Source organism: Oncorhynchus tshawytscha, linkage group LG28 (assembly GCF_018296145.1).
Source record: "Oncorhynchus tshawytscha isolate Ot180627B linkage group LG28, Otsh_v2.0, whole genome shotgun sequence".
NCBI classification, from domain to species: Eukaryota; Metazoa; Chordata; class Actinopteri; order Salmoniformes; family Salmonidae; genus Oncorhynchus; species Oncorhynchus tshawytscha.
In genome coordinates this window covers 25281129-25296364 of record NC_056456.1, presented here as the reverse complement: position 1 = coordinate 25296364, position 15236 = coordinate 25281129, and the positions used below count along the sequence as shown (strand labels likewise).

At 41.4% G+C, this 15236-nt stretch overlaps 1 protein-coding gene across 5 annotated transcripts in view; it reads left to right on the top strand.

Moving 5' to 3' along the window:
- The first annotated feature begins 310 nt into the window (after positions 1 to 310).
- The window catches only part of LOC112226982 (extended synaptotagmin-2-B), a 45394-nt gene continuing 30468 nt past the window's right edge, over positions 311 to 15236 (top strand). For 4 of the 5 annotated variants that reach the window (XM_024391734.2, XM_024391733.2, XM_024391731.2 and 1 more), the window contains exons 1-3: positions 311 to 468; positions 780 to 1200; positions 14575 to 14616. In XM_024391734.2, coding sequence (XP_024247502.1) covers positions 787 to 1200; positions 14575 to 14616 — 456 coding nt within the window. In that variant the 5' untranslated portion in view covers positions 311 to 468; positions 780 to 786. The remainder of the gene's footprint in view (positions 469 to 779; positions 1201 to 14574; positions 14617 to 15236) is intronic. The other variant, XM_024391735.2, reaches the window with a different exon arrangement.

Below are 15236 nucleotides of genomic sequence, written 5' to 3'. Positions count from 1 at the left end.
GGCATCTAGTGGACAAAATAACTTAGTACATTGTTTTGTGCACGGTGTAATCATAGATGGCAGCTACAGTACACAGTAAAAAGCCTCTGCTGCATCCCATACTCTCTACTAGTTGTACTACCATACTTTTATAGCAACCCTAAATATTTGATGTTGGAAAATAGATTATTAGACTATTCTGTATGGTTCAGAATAATAATTAATTGCGCTGTACGAGTGTGCACGAGCCAAGTATCCACGAGATGGCGCTTGGAAATCCTATTTTCAAAAATCCCTCCCTGTGTTTGACCTATCTTGACAATGACAATTTCCTGTTAGAAAAATTAGAAGAGAAACGCACTCGAAAGCAGGATGTGGTGAAGGGATTATTGGGCTACATTGGAAACTAAACCAGTCGAAGGAACCCATGCAGTGTACGGGACTGGTACACTGAATTCAAAGGATTACGGATGTCGAATACAGAAACGGGTGAGGAAGAATATTTATGTTATTTAATAAAAAAGGTTGACACAAGTTTGGCGAAATAGCGGTTAATTTGCGACTGTTAGGAAACTCCTTCATAAACCACGAAGCAGATTGACAGGTCGCTGAGCCCTTCGCTCTGAACTAACTACTATGATTACATCAATCATAATTATTCCAGCGGCTGTGGTTGCAACATTTTCACAGACATTAACGTTTGTCAGCGTGTTGTTGTTACATTGTAGAATATACATTGTGTATGTAAAATGTTTTCTGTCTGTCGCTTATTCTGCTCTCTCTATTCTGAAACTTTGTAGAGTGGAAATGAGAAGAGCGGCAGCGGCAAACAGTGGAGCTCAAAGGGCGGATTCTGGAAAGACAATTTCCACAGGACCAACAACAGCCAAGGAAAATGGACCGACAACTCCGAGCCCTCCAGTCAGCCCTACGACCCCAATCGCCCCGGTGGATCTGGGAGATGAGCCACAGTCCTCCGTCACAGACGCCACTCGGATGTGGATGAAATTTGCCAAGACCTTCGTCGTTATTTTTCCCATTTATGTGTTGGGATATTTTGAGTTCAGCTTCAGTTGGGTTCTAATAGGGCTTGCCATCTTTTTCTGGTGGAGAAGAAATCAAGGGCATAAAAACAACAGACTGACCCGTGCCTTGGCGTTCTTGGAGCATGAAGAGAAAACTGTCAAACAACATTTGTCGACCTCTGAGTTGCCACCATGGGTAAGAATGACATTGTTTTGTTTGGTTGAGTTAAACATTTTAAAGCTTCTAACATAGCTAACAACTTTTTTCCTGGTCAGGTGTTACAGATGAATAGTATTGTCAATGGTATCCCCCCATCCAGATTAGTGTTGCTAATCAACTTGATTGTTTCACAACTTCAAACAGCAGTTAATTTTCCCCACATCACTGTGGCTGACAGTATACTGCTCAACAGCCCTCATGGACAGTCAAATTGTAAACGTCCATATAGCCCATGGCAATCAGAGTAGCTATCTAGATCTGTACTGACCCCTGTACCTGCTTTGTCAGAGTAGTTCTGAGATCCTTCTGGGGATGGCCTGGTTTACGTTACACTATAAGGGAGGGAGGAGAATATGGCTGAACTCCAAAAGATTGAGCTTCGGCAATATATCAATCAAGCAACAGTGTGACACTAAGAGGTGATCCACAGCTCCTTTTAACTGGCTTAAGTAAAAAATAAATTTAAAAAAGTTTTATGCTCAAAATTTGTCACATGCATCATAAACGAAAGGTGTAGACTAACAGAGAATAGAAAGATACAATTAAAAAGTGACACATGGCTATACATACAGGGAGTAGGATTACTGAGTCGATGTGCAGGGGTACGAGGTAATTGATTTTTTTCACATTTTGTGTTAAGTGGGATTCAAATGGATTTAATTGTCATTTTTTTGTCAACAATTTATGCAAAATACTCTGTCAAAGTGGAAGACATTATTTTATATATATATATATAACAAATATAATTGTTGCATAAGTATTCAGCTACCTGTGTCAATACATGTTAGAATCACCTTTGGCATCGATCAGCTGTAAGCCTTAGGTTTCTATAAGAGCTTTGCACACCTGGATTGTGTAATATTTGTCCATACCTCCCCACCCCCTCAATTCTTCAAGCTCTGTCAAGATGTTGGGGATTTTCAAACAGATTTAAGTCAAAACTGTAACTTGGCCACTGAGGAAAATTCATTGTCTTCTTGGTAAGCAACTTCAGTGAAGATTTGTCCTTGTGTTGTAGGCTATTGTCCTGCTGAAAGATTAATTCCTCTCCCAGTCCCTGGTGTAAAGCAGGTTTTCTTCAAGGATTTTGCCTGTGTTTAGCTCTGTTTATTTTTATTCTGCAAAAACTCTCCAGTATTTGCCGATGTCAAGCATACCCATACTTTGCCCATGTCAAGCATACCCATACTTTGCCCATGTCAAGCATACCCATACTTTGCCCATGTCAAGCATACCCATACTTTGCCCATGTCAAGCATACCCATACTTTGCCCATGTCAAGCAGCCACCACCATGCTTGAAAATAAGGAGGTAGTTACTCAGTGACGTGTTGGATTTGCCCCCAAACATAAGGTTTTGCATTTAGGCCAAAAAGTGTATTCCTTTGCTGTGTTTTTTAATTTAAAATAATTCAGTATTACTTGATGCATACAAGATGCATGTTTTGGAATATTTTTTTATTCTGAATATTTGTATTTTGTGGAGTCACTACAGTGTTATTTATCCATCCTCAGTTTTTTCCCATCACAGCCATTGAACTCGAGCTGTTTTAAAATCACCAATGGTCTCATGGTAACATAACTGAGCAGATTCATTCCTGTCCTGCAGCTCAGTTCAGAAGGACGACTATCTTTGTGTCTGGGTGGTTTAATACATCATCCACAGCATCATTAACTTGACCATGCTTAGAGATATTCAATGTCTGATTTGTTTTTGTTACCCATCTACCAATCACTTGTCTTTGAGGCTTTTGAAAAGCTCCCTGGTCTTTGTAGTTGAATCTGGGCTTGAAATTCAATACTTGACACCTTACAGATGTTCTATGTATGGGGGACAGAGGAAGGGTTAGTCATTCAAAAATCTTGACAACCACGATTATTTCACACAGATTGATTCCATGTAACTTATTATGTGATTTGTTAAGCCACATTTTACTCCTGAATGAATTTAGGGTTGCCTAAACAAAGGGTCTGAATACTTATGCAGTGTGTGCGTGCGCACGCTAGGACTCTGATGGGCTATGTGATCTGATGGGATTATTACTTTCTATTCTCCCGAACCCACCTAATTTATTCAGATATTTCTATGCCCTGTAATGGGTACTTATTGTAGCTCTGACAAGTTTTGACATTTCACTCTAAGCTAGGGCAAGTACAGGCAGCTTTGGTTAAGTATATAGCACAATCAATTCCAGACACAACTTCTTGGTTATTGTCAGAAACCTGCTCCAGAGTCTGCCGTTTAGAAAATCCGTAGTAAGAAACCAGCACTGTCTGGAGTGGTGGCATGGATTGTGATGTGATCCACGATACAATTGTTGGAACGTTATTTAAAAAATGCAGCAGGCCTTGGTGTTGGTGAGCCATGCCCTCTGACTGTGTCCAAAATGGCACCCTATTCCCTACATAGTGCACTACATTTAACCAGAGTCCTATAGGCCCTGTGCATTACAAAAAGGGGAATAAGGTGCCACTTGGGACACAAGCATGCTAGTTGTTTCAGCAAATATGCCTGGAATGAGGCTTGATAGTTTTGTAGACTGTTTTGTTAAAACAATTTGACAAAGAAGCACACACTTCCCAAGAACTGTGTTTTCTGCCCAGAAGGCCAGCATCCTGGAGTCACCTCTTCACTATTGACATTGAGACTGGTTTTGCGGGTACTATTTAATGAAGCTGCCACTTGAGGACTTGTGAGGCGTCTGTTTCTCAAACTAGACACACTAATGTACTTGTCCTCTTGCTTAGTTGTGCACCGGGGCCTCCCACTCTTTCTATTCTGGTTAGAGCCAGTTTGCGCTGTTATGTGAAGGGAGTAGTTAGTACATAGTGTTGTATGAGATCTTCAGTTTCTTGGCAATTTCTCACATGGAATAGCCTTCATTTCTCAGAACAAGAATAGACTGACGAGTTTCAGAAGACAGGTCTTTGTTTCTGGCCATTTTGAGCCTGTAATCAAACCCACAAATGCTGATGCTTCAGATACTTAACCAGTCTAAAGAAGGCCAGTTTTATTGCTGCTTTAATCAGGACAACAGTTTCAGCTGTGCTAACATAATTGCAAAAGTGTTTTCTAATGATCAATTATCCTTTTAAAATGCTAAACTTGGATTAGCTAACACAATGTGCCATTGGAGTGATGGTTGCTGATGACGGGCCTCTGTACGCATATGTAGATATTCCATTAAAAAATCAGCCATTTCCAGCTACAATAGTCATTTGCAACATTAACAATGTCTACATTGTATTTCTGATCAATTTGATGTTATTTTAATGGACAAAAAATGTGTATTTCTTAAAAAAAACAAGGACATTTGTAAGTGACCCCAAACTAAATGGTAGTGTATATGTATAGTACATTTGAATATCATGTTAACATATTACAATATTGCTATTATACTATGAAGCTTTATGGTGTCATATTATGTTATCCTTCTGTGAACACAAGGCACAAAAACAATGCAGGTAGTAGTTGGCAATCTTAAGATTGGCAAATTAGCTTTCTGTCTTCACTAAACAATATGTTAAGATGTACACTGCACTCGAAGTTTGAGACCTTCTAAAAGACAGATGATTGATATCTGAGGGCAGAGCTCAGGTCAGTATAAATCCGGTCATGACTGGCCTGTCTGTCCCTGGTTACTGGGCCTCAGTTCTTTTACAACAGGATCGCTGGACTGTAATTAGGTCAAACTGTCAAGGAGAAAAAAAACTGTTAAAGTGTAGCAAAATACATCCTCCAAAATATAGGTCTAGTCCAGCGTTTCCCAAACTCTGTACTCAGGACCCCAAAGGGTGCAAATAATTCAAGTTGGATGATAATTTGAATCATCTTTGTAGTGCTAGGGCAAAAACCAAAACATGCACCACTTGGGGTTCTGTGTACCAAGTTTGGAAATGTGTGTCGAACAGAGAGCCTTGTGCTGCTGTGCTCTGCCTCTGACTACAGGGAGAATAGGCCTTGTTTGATTCTTTCAAATATCCAGGTCCTGTGCTGTTTTATGACCGTGACTTCCTTCAGTCTCATGGGAGCAATGACTGTTGAACAGAGCATTGTGCTCTTGAGTTCTGCCTCTGACTAAAGGGAGTAGAGAATAAGCCCAGTTTAACTCGTTCAAACCTGCAGTCGTGTGTTCAAACAAAGTCGTGTACTGCTGTTGCATATGACCCAGACCCCCTCCACACACAGTCTCCTCTCATGGGAGTGATGAGACTGTCAGGGACTTTGGAGAAAAGTACAGTCCAGTCATCAGTGCTCGCTCACTGGATCATGTGACTGTGACGAGTTTATGGATGACGTCGGGAAAACGCACACAGCAAAATAGAGAGCTGTGACGGAAGCATCTCTAAGCTTTTACAGGCTTGAGTTTGAGTTGATAAAGGATAGATATTTGTATCACATTTCAAACGATCCAGTAGGTCTATCATGTTTTATTTGCTAGGCCTGTATTGTTAGCTTGTGGCACTGTGCTTTGTGACTTACCAAGAGCAGAGGTGTGTCACATAGTGTCTTCTAAGCAGGCAGGCAAATCAGTAACTTAAGCAAACAAATGAAAGTTTGTCACGGAAGTGGAAGGGAGGACACTTAGACCTATGTGAAGTTAGTTTTACAAGGTGATTTAGATCCTTGTTAAATTAGCTATCTTACTATCTATCGTAAGATTAAATCCCTTTCCTGGGTTGTCTGTATACAGTACAGTGCATTCGGGGAAGTATTCAGACCCCTTTATTTTTTTCCACATTTTGTTATCTTAGTGCCTTATTCTAAAATTGATTTGAATTACATTATCCCCCATTTTTGAAAATGTATACAAAATAATTAACTAAAATACTATGTCTACATAAATATTCAGATCCTGCTATGAGACTTGAAATTGAGATCCGGTGCATCCTGTTTCCATTGATCATCCTTGATGTTTCTACAACTTGATTGGAGTCCACCTCTGGTAAATTCAATTGATTGGACGTGATTTGGAAAGGCACACACCTGTCTATAAAAGGTCCCACAGTTGACAGTGCATGTCAGATCAAAAACCAAGCCATGAGTTCGAAGGAATTGTCCATAGAGCTCCGAGACAGGATTGTGTCGAGGCACAGTTCTGGGAAAAGGACTAAAAAATGTCTGCAGCATTGAAGTCCAGTGGCCTTCATCCATCCTTCCTTCTTTATTAGAAGAAGTTTGGTACCACCAAAACTCTTCCTATACAATCAGGGGAGAAGGTCCTTGGTCAGGAAGGTGACCAAGAACCTGATGGTCACTCTGGCAGAGCTCCAGAGTTCCTCTGTGGAGATGGGAGAACCTTCTAGAAGGACAACCATCTATGCAGCACTCCACCAATCAGGTTTTTATGGTAGAGTGGCCAGACAGAAGCTACTCCTCAATAAAAGGCACATGACAGCCAGGCTCCCGTGTGGCGCAACGGTTTAAGGCACTGCATCTCAGTTCTAGAGGTGTCACTTCAGACCCTGGTTCAATTCCAGGCTGTATCACAACCGGCCATGATTGGGAGTCCCATAGGGGTTAGGGTTTGTAAATAAGAATTTGTTCTTAACTGACTTACCTGGTTAAATAAAATGAATGAAACAGCCTGTTGGAGTTTGCCAAAAGGCATCTAAAGGACTCTCAGACCATGAGAAACAAGATTCTCTGGTCTGATGAAACCAAGATTGAACTCTTTGGCCTGAATGTCAAGTTTCTCTGGAAGAAACCTGGCACCATCCCTACGCTAAAGTATGGTGGTAGTAACATCATGCTGTGGGGATGTTTTTCAGCGGCATGAACTGGCAAACTAGTCGGGATCGAGGGAAAGATGAATGGAGCAAAGTACAGAGAGATCCTTGAATCTGCTCAGAACCTCAGACTGGGGCACAGATTCACCTTCCAACAGAACAACGCAGGAGTGGCTTCGGGACAAGTCTCTGAACGTCCTTGAGTGACCCAGCCAGAGCCCAGACTTGAACCCTATCGAACGTCTCTGGAGAGACCTGAAAATAGCTGTGCAGTGACGCTCCCTATCCAACCTGACAGAGCTTGATAGGATCTGCAGAGAAGAATGTGAGAAACTTTCCAAATACAGGTGTGCCAAGCTTGCAGCATCATACCCAAGAAGACCCGAGGCTGTAATCGCTGCCAAAGGTGCTTCATCAAAGTTCTGAGTAAAGGATCTAAATACTAATGTAAATGTGTTATTTCAGTTTTTTATTTGTAATAAATGTGCTAAAATGTCTAAAACCCTATTTTTGCTATGTCATTATCGGGTATTGTATGGTGATTGATTGGGGAGGGGGGGACTATTTAATAAATGTTAGAATAAGGCTGTAATGTAACAATGTGGAAAAAGTCAAGGGGTCTGAATACTTTCCGAATGCATTGTTATGTTGTGTGTGATCTAGTTCTACTCCCGTTGCGCTAATGGCACGGTATGGTACATACTGGGCAATTCCACTGAGACTCAGATTTTTCACTCTAAAATGTTTGCTAAACAAAAACCATTGATTTCAACGTTTAACAAACCATACAACTCTATTTGCTGCTTAAAAAACATTTACTGGAAAAATTATACGGATGCAAAATTTGGTAATAGAATTATGGTAAAGTCTTCCTCAGTTTTATTCTGTTACACAACTTTATCTGCACAGTTCTTCCTGTAAATGTGTTTTTCTAAAACTTTTTGTGTAAATTGATAAGTACTCATTTTGCATAGCGTTGTATGATTTTGTTAAATCAGTGGTATTTGTTTGAGATTCTTTTATTTTTAAAATGTATACCAACCTCGGCATAATTCTGTTACCATGTAATTGCCATACTGTAGATCATGTGCCACAAAGGCCCGTGAAGTTCTGCCTGTGATTTGATACTCCCCACAATGGCTCTCTTTGGTTCCTGTGGTGATTATGGGTCCCGCCCCACCCTGAGGGCCTAAATATAGGTGGGAACAACTGTCTTGTGATATAGTATGTCTTGTCCTGCGCTATTGACCGTCCACCAATGATATATTGCTATCCGACTGGCCTGACTATTTTCCACGGTACAGAAATTGCTGAATGTGCACCTTCTGATTGAGTTTGGGAAGATTCTTAATTGGTTTTGCGAACTCCTTCCTGTCCTTGCCTCTTTTTGAAAAATGTAATCAAATAGAGGAAACAAATGTGCTTGTATGGAATGGCTCTCCTTTTCCACTTGTGCGTCATCAGGCAAATTACATTTACAGGGGTGGAATACCAAAATAAATGTGTAAAATGATAAACAAATGTTCTGTAGATAGTTGTGCAAGGCATTTTTTTTTTAATAGATAAAAGGATATTTAGTGTAAAACTTTTAAATGTTTGGGTGCTTTTCTCCTTTGACAACAGCTGATTTTAAAGGGGATGTGGATGATTATAAAACACTTCTGCGCTACCTGCCGTGAGGATACTATTGTGAATCCTCTGAAGTAGGTAATGGAGGAGGGGAGCAGCCTCATTTGTTCGCCTATAAACGAATTAACTCTCCTCAACCACTTATCGGTTTCCGGGTCTTGGAGGAGAGCGGACAAATGAGAATCTCCCTTGGAAGTTGAGCAGTCACCTTTGACCTGATGATCTGTAATGCCTCTGACACAGTTAGGGCTACTGACTTATGACCTTGTAACAGAACAGAATATATATGTGTGTGTGTGATAGTTTCGTGGCACTAGGACCTTTTATTTTGGTGAAGCCATGGCAATCTGATGTAATAATACTAGCCTCTTCTTATGCTTGTGAGATCAGGATGGTTCGTACTAGGCTATAATAATACTGACCTCTGTCACAAATTCATTATTCTGAGGGCAACACCAGTCACATGTTCTGTTCTCTCCTACCCAACAAAATGTAAATAGCTGGTGAGAGCAAGACAGTTTGTATTGCCGTGTCTAGCTCTATACAATATTACAATTTCATTTTTGTTATACTGTATAACAGAAATGAACTTGTAATATACTGTAAACTCATAAATTACTCCTCTAATGGTAAATGTGCACTGATTAGCGTGGTATTGCATAGTGTTTGTGTGTGAGTGAAGGAGGCGATGACCCATATCTGGCTGCCCTGGTCTGGATTTCTAAACAGCTGTTCTGTGGGATTGTGGTTCCACCAGTCCAGAACGAATCCCATGGGCTGTCAGAAGGGCTTCTTCCCAAATGGCACCCTATTCCTTATATAGTGCACTTGTTTTAACCAGGGCTCTACGCACAATATGGGGAATAGGGTGCCATTTGGGAAACATCCCAGCTTGATTCTCCCATGAGCTGTCATAAGGAGAGGGATGACCACATTGCTCCACTTCATGGCTGCTGAGATAGGAGATTAGTATTATATTTACATACATTGATAAGACACAGCTCCATGAGCTATTCAGTATATTCATACTGGCTAAGATTTAGTCAGGGTTGAATGAGCCTTCTAAATATCCGACAAGTTTCTGTTCAGAATCAGAAAGTTTTAGCAGTTGCATTGTGACTTGTGTGACAGTTTTCTGTTATTCAGACTACTATGTTAACTGTGGTGTGTAGGGGTACTAAAGCTGACGCACTCTGAGTCTGTTGGTTGGAAACCATATTCCATCAGACTAACTGTTCAGTCAAACCAGGAAATAGCTTGACAATGAGTCAGAGCTGCTGGCTTTCCTCCTGTGAGGAATTACTGTGAACCTCTGCTTTTCTTTTCCACTAGCTGTGGGATCTCTAACTCTCAAGGCAGGCTGGAATATGCTGCTAGGCAACCTCTACTGTTCTACAGACCCTAAAAAGGAGTGAAAAGTGGTCTGGCAACGTGTAATTGAAGGGGGAACTCTTTTTTTTAAATAGATTTTTATCTGTGAAATGAATCGGTTTCCTTATTGTGTCACAGCATCGGAGTTGTCAAGGAAAACAAAGAAATGTCATTGTACAATATTATGCAGATTTAGGCCAGGCTATTTGGGTTTGAGTTCATGGTATTGCGTTTTATAAACATGATCTAACAGCCAAATAAAAATAGCTTCTTAGCGAGCGCAATTTATCAAGCAAGAATTTGGTAGGACTGGGAGTGGTCTGAGTTGGGAGGGGGAAACAGAAAACAAGCTGTTATTGGCAGAGTGATTTGGAACTCTCTAACTAATTTACCTACTGGTGTTGTCACCAGGCAGACCAAAACTGCATCCCACCAAAACAGGCTGAAATTAAAGGTGGTCTTTTCAAACAGCTCTTACACTAAAAGGGCATTATCATCATTTTCCCAATTTCTCATTATTCCAACCTCATCGTGTGGAAACACACTGAGTGTACAAAACATTAGGAACTCTTTCCATGGCATAGACCAAGGATCATCAACTAGATTCAGCCGCGGGCCGATTTTATTTATTTTTTCTTCTAATTTGTAGACTGGGCTTCTTGTGGTCAATTTTCAAACAGATGTAATGTTTCACTAAAACAAAATAATTTCAAACCTTGCTTACATTTGTATACTATCATGTCTCAATTATGCATATGAAGGCTTGAACAGATTTCTTAAATTAAAATCACTTGGAGCTGATTTCCTGGTGTTTTTATTCTTCTGTCCAACAATGAAAATTCCACACCAACAAAATGTTTTTTTTTTGACTCAGAAAACTTGGGAAGGGGGCAAATAAAACCACCTTGCCTCGCGGGCTGCAAGTTGGGGAACACTGACATAGACGGACCAGGTGAATCCAGGTGAAAGCTATTATCTCTTGTTGATGTTAAATCTACTTCAATCATTGTAGATGAAGGGTAGGAGACAGGTTAAAGAAGGATTTTTAAGCCTTGAGACATGGATTGTGTATGTGTGCCATTCTGATGGTGAATGGGTAAGACAAAAGATGTAAGTGCCTTTGAACGGAGTATGGTGGTAGGTGCCAGGCATACTGGTTTGTGTGTTAAGAACTGCAATGCTGCTGGGTTTTTCACACTCAACCATTTCCTGTGTGCCTCAAGAATGTTCCTTCAGCCAAAGGACATCCAACCAACTTGGCACAACTGTGTGAAGCATTGGAGTCAACATTTTGATTTTATTTAGCTTTTATTTAACTAGGCAAGTCAGTTAAGAACAAATTCTTATTTTCAATGACGGCTTACCAAAAGTCAAAAGGTCTCCTGCGGGGACGGGGGCTGGGATTAAAAACATGGGCCAACATGGGCCTGCATCCCTGTGGAACGCTTTTGAGACCTTGTTGAGTCCATGCCCCAACGAACTGAGACTGTTCTGAGGGCAAAAGGGGTTGCAACTCAATATTAGTAAGGTCTTCCTAATGATTTGTACACTCAGTGTGTATAAACACAGGAATATCACTTTTTAATTTAAAAAAACGTTTACCCCTTTTTCTCCCCAATTTCATGGTTAGTCTAACTACCCAATTGATAGTTAGCCTTGTCTAATCGCTGCAACTCCCATACAGACTCAGGAGACGCGATGGTCGAGAGCTGTGCGTCCTCCGAAACGCAACCCAACCAAGCCGCACTGCTTCTTGACACAATGCCCACTTAACCCGGAAGGCAGCCGCACCAATGTGTCGGAGGAAACACCGTACACCTGGCAACCGTGTCAGCATGTACTGCGCCCGGCTCACCAGTGCGCGATGGGACAAGGACATCCCTTCCGGCCAAACCCTCCCCTAACCCGGACGACGCTGTGCCAATTGTGTGCCGCCCCATGGGTGTCCCAGTCACTGCGACAGAGCCTGGGCTCAAACCCAGAATCCTCTAGTGGCACAGCTGCCACTGCGATGCAGTGCCTTAGACCACTGCGCCACTCGGGATGCCGAATATCATGTTTTTGACTGCACTAGGCCTTTTAACCTTTATTTTGACAGGGAGTCATGCTGAGACTTACATATGAGCCAAACATACACATCAATGCTAGTTTAAGTAACGCTTCATCACTACTACTACAGTGCATTTGGAAAGTATTCAGACTCTTGACTTTTTTTACGTTACAGCCTTATTCTCAAATGGAATGAATAAAACATTTCCTCATAAATCTACACACCACACCCCATAATGACATAGCGGGGAAAAAAAATGTGAATGTATTAAAAATAAAAACATACCTTATTTACGTAAGTATTCAGACCCTTTGCTATGAGACTCAAAATTGAGCTCTGAATGCATTGATCATCCTTGATGTTTCTACAACTTGATTGGAGTCCACTTGTGATAAATTATTTTGATTGGACATGATTTGGAAAGGCACACACCTGTCTATATAAGGTCACACATTTGACAGTGTGTGTCAGAGCAAAACCAAGCTCTGAGGTTGAAGTAATTGTCCGTAAGGCTCAGAGACAAGATTGTGTCGAGGCATAGATCTGGGGAAGAGTACCAGAAAATGTCTGCAGCATTGAAGGTCCCCAAGAACCCAGGGGCCTCCATAATTCTTAAATGGAAGAAGTTTGGAACCACCAAGACTCTTCCTAGAGCTGTCCACCTGGCCAAGCAATTGGGGGAGAAGGGTCAGTGAGTTAACCAAGAACCCGATGGTCACTCTGACAGAGCTCCAGAGTTCCTCTGGAAGGTTTTCCCATCTCTGTAGAACTCCACCAATCAGGCCTTTATGGTCGAGTGGCCAGATGGAAGCCACTCCTCAGTAAAAGGCACATGACAGCCGGCTTGGAGTTTGGGAGACTCTTTAGGATCAAGGAGAAGATGAACAGTGCATAGTACAGAGATCCTTGATGAAAACCTGCTCCAGAGCGCTGAGAACCTCAGACTGGGGTGAACGTTCACCTTCCAACAGGACAATGATCCTAAGCACACAGCCAAGACAATGCAGGACTGGCTTCAGGACAAGTCTCTGAATGTCCTTGAGTGGCCCAGCCAGAGCCCGGACTTCAACCCGATTGAACATCTCTGGAGAGACCTGAAAATAGCTGTAGAGCAACGACCCCTTCCAACCTGACCAGAGCTTGAGAGGATCTGCCGAGGAGAATGGGAGAAACTCCCAAAATACAGGTGTGCCAAGCTGTAGTGCACTACCCAAGAAGATTCCAGGCTGTAAAGGTGCTTCAACAAAGTACTGAATGAAGGGTCTGAATACTTACAGTACCAGTAAAAATTGGACACACCTACTCATTCCATGGTTTTTCCTATTTTCTACATATGATATGAGGACTGCCACAGGAAAGGAAGACCCAGAGTTACCTCTGCTGCAGAGGATAAGTTCATTAGATTTACCAGCCTCAGAAATTGCAGCCCAAATAAATGCTTCAGAGTTCAAGTAACAGACGCATCTCAACATCAACTGTTCAGAGGAGACTGCATGAATCAGGTCTTCATGGTTGAATTGCTGCAAAGACACCACTACTAAAGGACACCAATAAAAAGAGACTTGCTTGGGCCAAGAAACATGAGCGATGGACATTTGTGTAGAAAATAGTAAAAAATAATAATTTTTAAACTTGAGTGAGTAGGTGTGTCTAAACTTTTGACTGGTACTGTATGTAAATGTGATATTTCAGTTTTAATTTTAAAACATTTGCAAATATGTCAAACACTTTTTGCTTTGTCCTTATGAGGTATTGTATGTAGATTTTATGAGGGGGGAAAACTATTGAGTCCATTATGGAATTAGGTTGTAACGTAACAAAATGTGGATAAATGAAATGGGCCTGAATACTTTCCGAATGCACTGTATTTAGGGAATTGTGTACCCTTTGGGATTCAGCCTAAGCCTGCCTGCAGAAGCTCTGTCTGTCTGGTAGTTATGTAAATCCAACTGCTTATCTGTCACAGTCGACTCCCTGCCTCAGCTATCTCTGAGCGGCTTGGTGCTGTTCTCATGCTGTCAGCCTGAGACACCAAATACTGCAGCCTCATCTTTGAATCAATGCACAGAATCAGCCCTTTCCTCTGAGCTTTAGACGTGCGGCTTTAGCACCATTCAACACTACTACCAAACCAAGGTGATATGTTGTTTCATATAGGTGTAATTAGACTGTATTAGTAGTATACAATCATCATACAACTCAAAGTACAGGTGTATCCCGTTTATGTAGCCAAGTTATCGTTACTCATTGTGTATGTATTCCTTGTATTAATGTAACTTTTTGTTCTCTCTGCATTGTTGGGAAGGGCCCGTAAGTAAGCATTTCACTGTTAGTCTACACCTGTTGTTTTTTGAAGAATGTGACAGATTTTATTTGATTGATCCTGTCAATCTGTCAGTTGCGTTACTCTCTATTGCCCCTATAGTCTTTATTGAATGTCTGTTTTAATGTCAAACTATTGACCAAGCTGTAATGACATTGTGACATTGTTTTCATCTACCCCACAGCATCTCTTCAGACAGCTCACATATTGAATGAATATGAACTGATCCATTATTCTCTTCATTCCAGGTTCATTTCCCAGATGTGGAGAGAGTGGAATGGCTCAACAAGGTACTGAACGTCTTCACTGCAGTGCGTTGTCCTACACTACACCAACCAGACCTGGGTTCAAATACCATCTTTCAAATGCGTTGAAAATCGTTCAAATACTTTGTTTGATCTAGCCTGCCTAGAGTGCCAGATTAGTGGGGTTTTGCAGTTTTGGGACTATCGTATTGATCCATCAAGCCAGGCAAGCTCAGTCAAGCACAGTCAAGCACAGATAACATATTTGAAATGATTTCAAGTAGTATTTGAACCCTGTCCAATACCAACTTTCCCGGCAGCAGCACTTGCCCTGCTCTAGATAAGTGGTACAGTGTGGAGGCAGGGAAGCGGGCGGGAGGGCAGCAGCCTCTTATAAATAGGCCCTTATCTGGAGCTCTGCTAACCCAGCTCCAGTACCAGCCTCCCTGGGGACCCTTCTAACTCCAGGAACTGGGAGGAGTCATTACTCTTACAGTTACTGTAAAAACCAGACTTATGGGGATTTAGTCCACAATGTTTCAAAGACACATTAGATAATAAAACGAGAGATTGAGCTCTATTTGTTTTGCAGGAGTGTTATAGATGCTATTGTTTTTGAAGTAGGTTTATGGGGTAAGGAGTTCATGCATCAGTACTTAAAGTAG